At 35.4% G+C, this 7,634-nt stretch overlaps 1 protein-coding gene across 1 annotated transcript; it reads left to right on the top strand.

The window, feature by feature from the left end:
• Positions 1–535: 535 nt before the first annotated feature.
• On the top strand, positions 536–6,893 carry LOC106790807 (storkhead-box protein 2; the record flags this gene model as incomplete). The annotated part of the gene is made up of 5 exons (XM_014755966.1): positions 536–1,007; positions 3,466–3,672; positions 3,981–4,165; positions 4,319–4,807; positions 5,231–6,893. Coding segments are annotated over 5 exons (2,544 nt in total), but the record flags the coding sequence as incomplete, so codon positions are not given.
• Between the last annotated feature and the right edge of the window lie 741 nt (positions 6,894–7,634).

The raw sequence follows: 7,634 nt of genomic DNA on the forward strand, positions 1-7,634 counted from the left end.
TTAATACAAACTATTAAACATTTGTCGAGGATTTTTTATTGATAGTAAAATTATTCGAATAATATGTCGAAGAATAATAGAAAAGTATATCACATATACATTGATGAGATATATATATATAAATAAATAAATAAAATAACTATAACATAGTTAGAGCACGTGCTCGGGACTAATGAAAAGCTTTGTATCTAACTAACATAAGTCGACAACACACATAACAAGAGAGAAGAAATTCGAACCGTCTCGATTCGAGTTAGAAAGGCCAGCTTCTCGAGTATCACCAGTTGTAAACTAACGCTATAACGTCGACACCATAGCCATAACATATCGGATTAACAATCAGATACATCTTGCTACGCAAGTTCGTGTATTTAAAAGGTGAAGAAAAAATATCAAACGTTTGGTCAATTCGAATATAAATAAACAACACCATAGATGCATACATATACCCCTATATACATATACATATATATATATGAATTTAATTAAAGAAAATAAAGGTGATATTAATACCATGAGCAGGAATTAATTGTAAAACATCTGTTCAACAGGTGACATAGAGGATTGTTTGGTTGCACCTGTTTCTCAAGGACAATTCACTCCACTTCCGGAAGCCCTTTGTTGGGCAATCTTAGAATTAACGTCACAAAGGCAAGCAGCGACATTGGACACCCTCAGATCAGCACTCAGGAATGCATTTCCGGCAATGCAAAGACCTAACCGTGAACTCGTTTATGATGCATTAGCTAAATTAATGCAAGAAAGAAAGATTTACCATACGTCTCAGGGATATTTCGTGGTAACACCGGAAACTAGAAGATTAAGGCGCGATTCCGGAAGTTCTAGAAGATGTTCGAGAGAAGTTAACGGTACCAGAGGCCAGGGTGGTATGCTTATGAGTAACGACGAAGCTATGGCATTGGTTCATGGGGAAATGTTAACCCTTAGAGATGGTGACGTTACGCATCAGGCTGTACAAACCAATCTGGCGGATGTCATCTGTGGTGGTAAGTAAATGTAATCTCTTTTAATCTTTCTACTTTTTAAATAGAAACAATTTCATAATTATCTAACACATCAGTTTAAAAACTTTACTAAATAACGAACTAATGATATTTCAATGAACTTACCCGGGAAGCTCGCGGTAACACGGAAAAACCTTTAGACGTAATGGAGAAAGCTAAAAATATATAAAAAGAATGAAAATAAGAAACAGATAGATAGATAGATAGATAGATAGATAAAAAGAAATAAGTAAGAATTTTAACCTATAACCGAAGAGAAACGCAAGACTATCTTAAATATACGCTTTGACAGTACTCTCCCGCTATGTTTATCTTTATCTTTCTTTCGTTGCTTTCACGTTGCATCGTTAAAATACCATGCGTATAAAATCGATAGATTGTAAAAACAGTTGTTTATCGTTGATACTATTTGCTGTTTTATAAACGAGAATGATGATACCAAAAGTATTTTTAATAGCAATAAAGAAACGTAGATTATTTTCGTGAAAGATACACCCAAGTTTGAGCTAGCTAGCTAGCTGGTGTTCGTCCTCGTCCTCGTCCTCGTAGTCCTCTTTTCTTCTTATGAAAGGATCCACAGGAAACTGAGTGCTCGTAAACTCGAGGAACTCGCTCGAAACCGGTCGATCCAGGCAAAACTCGTTCGGCACGTGTTCGGGAATCATTCCGAGTGTCCAGAAGAAGCTCCCTACTTGTCTGCTAGCTGCTTACCTGTTAGCTTACCTGCTTGCTTACCTGCTAGCTTGCTAGTCTACCTGCCTAAACGTTTAAAATCTTTTTCTTTTGATCATGCTGGATGATGCGACGACAAGGAGACGAAACGTTTTATGTTGTCGTTGTCCTTGATAATTCTTCCTTGGATTCTTCTCGAAAATTCTATCTAAAATATAATTCAACACCTCTTCCCGTTTTTAAGATTTATTTTTTTATTTTATTCGATTTGTACGAAAATGATCGATCTTTCTTTTTGTTTTTTACTTCATATTCATTTGAGAATAAAACAAGGAATGTTGAATTCACAATCACTCAATTGCCAATTTAATATTACAAACATATTAATAAGTAAAAATATTAATTCAATCTTTACAAATTGTTCATTACAATTTGAACATCTTCTCATTTAAACATAATGCCAAATTATAAATGATTTCTAATACAATTCAATATGAAATAAACAAATGTATTCGATAATTAACATTCTTTAATTAATTATTCCTACGAAAAAATCTTAGAGTCTCAATCGAACACATGTTGCGAAAGTACTTTCGTGACCTAATAATATATGTATGTATGTGTGTCTAACATATGATACACGTGTGAGATACGTAACGTATAGGTGAGAGAGTATAGTTTAAATGCAAATAGGATTAATCGGAGGCAGTAAATTTGGAGGAATCTTAATAGTATTAGATAAATAGATGTTGTATATATATATATATATGTGTGTATATGTGTTAGAGAGAGTTTAAAGTAAATTCAAAGATAGAAGAACTAAATAGAAACTAATCGTGTTAGGCATCGTATTATTTTCCCCTTTTATGTGTTTTAAATAGTATATAGGAATAAAACGAAGACAGACAGACAAACAGACAGACGGGGATCGGTGAATATACCTGGCACGCGTGTACAACTCGCATGAGTTCGCGTTAAAAGAGTCAAACCAATCTTATGGCAAGTTGCCGATGCCAGGAAAGCGTTTAACACAACCGATACATTAACTATTGGTCACGACATTGCCTACCGTTACATACACTCATGGGATCACATGGAAGTCTCATATATATATATATAAAAATATCTCTCTATATATGTATATTATGTTTGCATGGTATGTGTGTATATGTATGTATGTTATGGGTATGTATAATCTTCCTACTTTTCTCTTACTCCTTTCTCGGTCGTTTCTCACGCAGGCATTTCATTCGGTCGTTGGCTATAGCCCCTGGCTATGTACCAGGATGAAAATCGGGAACAAGAGGGTGTTCCACTTTTTGAGAAGGCAAAGAACCGACCAGTCGCCTAAAGAATCGCACTTTAAATGTCCCCCCGTTGATATTTTATGTGTTGGTAATTTAAATGAGATAGAAAAGTAAAACGTAACGGATAAATAATGAAGCTTGGGTAGAATGAAGTATAGAAAAAAAGTAATACGATATTATTATAGAGAATAAAAAAAAATATATTGAATTGACAGTGTATGGTGTTTTGTATGACGTTTAAAAAATTTAACATTTGTGTAATATTAATTATTAAATAATCGCACAGTTGTTTCTCTCGTCTGAAAAATACAATTCTTAATGAAAAGTTATCACAGGGAACTTGGACATAAAAAAAAAAGAAGTAGAACTTAATTTAACTAAGTTAAGTTAATTTAATTATTAATTAAATAGTTTATATTATTTGATTAGATTTTTTCTAATGGTACGTTTGTGATTTGTAGGTAATCCAAACGACAAGGTATTGTTTGCCAGGTGTCGATCGATGCCAGGTCGTCTCGAAAGGAGACACTCGCTTAGACTATGGGGATCGGCCAGACGTTTACACCGAAGCGGAAGTTCACGGTCTTTGCCAAGGAGGCCGGAAAGAAGTGACACTTCGTCTAGTGCCGAATACGCCAGCACCGATAGCGCACCTCATAGTCCAACCAGTGAGTCGAGTCGGGGGAGGGATTGTTTTGGTGATGGGTGATTGCTTAAACGGGACAACTTGCTTCAAAATAATTATTAACGTCCATCATAAGAGCTTTCGAAAAAAAAGAAAAAAATCATTCTATATTATTTATATTTTATAATTATATGGTTCTCTTTATTTTTATTGTTGTTTTCTTTTTTTTTTTTCTTCATTTAATTAATCCAATTCGTAAGCTTCTTAGTCACCCTTAGCAGGCAAGCCCTTCCTCCAAATCCTGAAAACTCTAGCATCGTAAAAACAACTTTGGTTCCATTTGTTCTGAAGGCTTTTCGGTTATGTTTTCAGAAAAAATAGGCTTGCTCTCGCGGCTATTTCGACGTAGCACGAGGAGAAAGGGTGCACCATTAATGGGTACGTTCAGCGCTCAATATCCTCCAACCGAATGGTTTAATCCACGTGTCGTACATCTACATAGCGTAGCTACGCAAACGAGAGCTGCTAGTCCTTCGGTAAGAATTACGAATGTAAATAACTATCTAGGGGTACCGTTAAAATAAATTCTTTTTGAATTTAACGAGTAGTAGTAGTAGTAGAAAAACAAAAATAAAAAGAAGAAGAAGAAGATACAATTTGAAAGATCAATATTTTACATGTGTTTACAGATGATGGAAGGGTTGGATCAGTCGCAGACCAGTTTCCAAGTCTGGGACGATTCAAGCTCAGTAAGATCAGCAACATTACCAAGGCGGCACCGACGCCAAGCCAGCGGGGATTCGTCGAGTTTATTGGCAAATTCTACACCGAGAAGTTCTAGAAGGCATAGATCGCCATGTTCGACTATGCCAAGATCAAAATGTTCTAGCTTGAGTAGATGTACCTCTAGGGCATCTGTCCTTCCGCCTAACGCCAATCAAGAACCATACCAGACTCGTAATCAAGTTCAAAATGGTAAAAATTCGGCAAATTCATCCCCAAGTAGAAGCGGTGGAAGTTCTGGCTCCGTTAGGACTACCAATAACGTAGTTAGTCCTGGAAAAACTGCTACTATTACTAGGTCCTCTAATACAAGGCAGCAATCGAGTTCTCGTAGGCCGAGTCACGATTCGACTGCTAGCGGCATTAAATCAAACAACGGTTCGCCCCAGCACAAGGTGAGACGTCCAATCTAATCTCTATTTAAATATATATATATATGTATGTATGTATGTATGTACTTGCTATTATCTGAGATCGAAAGCGTGTGTCTGCCCCATCCCCCCCCCCCATTTAACTACTTATAGTATACATGCTAAAGTCATTCCCCTGTCGCTTTGTTTTTTAAACCTTCGAGCTATTCGAGTGCGTGGACGAACAGATACATATATTATACACAGATACGTTATTATATACGCTTTGAGATCTGGTTTTAACGATGGTCATTCGTTGATCTAACGCAAATCTATATATTTTACTTTATATATATATATATATATTGTGAATAGTATAAGTGTCTGTACACGTGTGTGCACTCGGTTGCTCCGCACCGATCCTCGCTACTTTCTAACGCTTCAAATGAGAAATCTATTTCCTCGTAGGTACTGCAAAAGACGTCTTCCGGTCATTCGTCTCACTCGAGTGGGAAATCGATTTCTAGCGGTAAACTTTCGTCTTCCCCGTTGAAGACGAACACGCTGCCGGCTAAATCGTCACCGTTGAAGGTCGTACAGCAGGGATCGTTAACACCATTACAAGAAGCCCAAAATTCTATAACACTTCAAGTATCGACGAATCTAAGCCCGGTCAATGGTTCGTCTCAGGAACAACGTGCTATACAAAATAGCGTAACTTTGGCATCTAATGCAACTAGTACGACGACTATTTCTGGATCACCGGGAACTAAGATTTATGTACATCAAAATAATTCACCAATGAGATCGGTCATTACTTTTGAGAATGGTACGGTTAAGACTAAAGTTACGGAAAAGGATAACACGGATTGTAAGGAAAAACAAGAACGCGAACTTGTCGGTGAAAAAGTTTACAAATCACGATTGGACGAAGATAAATTATTATTTAAAAGTAAACACAATGACGAGGATAAAATGAATAAATCTAGTAAAATCGAACGGCCTTCTTCGCTTTATTCGGGAAAGGATACAAAACCTGGATTATTATTATCGGAATCCGATAAAGAAAACAAGCCTAAAGTCGAAGAGGAAACGCCGAGTAAATTGAAATTGACCAATCGTTTGAACAACAGTCAAGTTCATCTTATCGATGGATCTAACGGTAACATAGATAAAAATTCATTATCCCATGAACACCCTACTGGTAATTTATCCAGTACGAAAAATACCAACGATGCCATGAACAATTCTCGAAAATTAAGTCTCTCGTTATCGAAGGATGCTTTGAGTTATCGAAATTTACTCCGTCCAGGATCGAAAAATAATATCTCATCTAATCCGCCATCACCTACGAAATCATTCGACGGTTTCGGGGGTTCCTTCAACAACGTTTATATTGAAAATCTCGAATCAGCTAAACAACAAAGAGCACCACAGGGCTCCGAGCCTAATTTAGAAAAGACTGTAAGCCGTGGCGATCTTTATTCTTATCCGAGCTTGAGCGACATGCAAGTTCAATTTACCAGTTTGGCAGCTCAGAAAATACTTAAGGGTTGTCCGATAAATAGCGTTGATACATTGGTCGAGGTTAACATGGCCGCTGCAGAAAAACCAAACAATTGTGACGTTACCGTTCATACGGATTTTGGCCTAGTTTGAACAATCGAATAATTATTATCGAATTAACGTTAAACTGTGTACGATTTATAACTATGAAACTCATCATTATCATTGTCATTATCATTATCATCATCATCATCATCATTATTATCATCATTATTCATATCATCGACGTATTTCGATTAATTTCTTTACGAACACAGCGTAACGTTGTAACATGAACGGGTATGTAAATGAAAACGATCAAGTCCCAAGTGAAACTACCCTTTTATCTCGGTTCTAACGTCCTGTAATATATCTAATAGGTAATAACCGCGTTCGATACACACAAATCACGTGAAACGTCACTGCCGTTGTCCGAATAGAGAAAAAAAAAAAAAGAAAAGAAGAAAAAAAGAAAGAAAAAAATATGAGATAAAAAGGATCTAAATCTAGAGATAAATATATGACGGTAGTAAATAAGTGATACTGCGATATACGTATATATGTAACATATATATATATATATATAACGTGCCTACGTTTTGTTCCGAGAAAAAACATTTTTCTAAAGTAAAAAAAAGAATAGAAAAAATAAGTCAACATATTATACATATTCTAAACATGTTATATTCCAAAAAAAAAAAAACATTCAGTAATTCGTTGCAAGGTATAAGTAATTATTGCATTGCAAAACCGATATATATGCACAAGTATATTAAATATGAAGAATTATGTTTCCCAAGTGAAAAAAAAAAAAGAGAAAAAAAAATGGAAAAAAGAAAAAAAATATTCTAGATAATAGTAAGCCGCAATAGTCGCAGTTTTGCGTCGCTTTACTAAGCTTTAAAGCGATTTGTCAAAGCAATTATTCAAATCTAATATCATCGCACTTCTATACTAACAAACATACGCTGCTAATCACACGTATACACAAACACACACACACACACACACGCGCGCACAAAAAATGGGAGACGAATAATTTTCCATCGATAATATCACGTATACTCGTTCGGTAAATTCTCTGATGGTAATAATTTGTATCAACGGGTAAATCGAATAACAGATCGTATGGTAAAATAGAAAGAAAAAAAATAAATTAATTAATTTACCTATTCTCGATAAAAATGTTTTCTCTCGGTACAAACGGTATCACTATGTTTGTAATTAGTGCAATCGTAAATCTAACAAGTAATAAGTGCCAAAATCCATGTAGTTACATACTTTCATCCATAAAAAAAAAAAGAGAAAAAAAGAAAAAAAAAAAAAA

This window comes from Polistes canadensis, unplaced genomic scaffold (genome assembly GCF_001313835.1).
Source record: "Polistes canadensis isolate GaletaPanama2010 unplaced genomic scaffold, ASM131383v1 scaffold_262, whole genome shotgun sequence".
NCBI lineage: Eukaryota > Metazoa > Arthropoda > Insecta > Hymenoptera > Vespidae > Polistes > Polistes canadensis.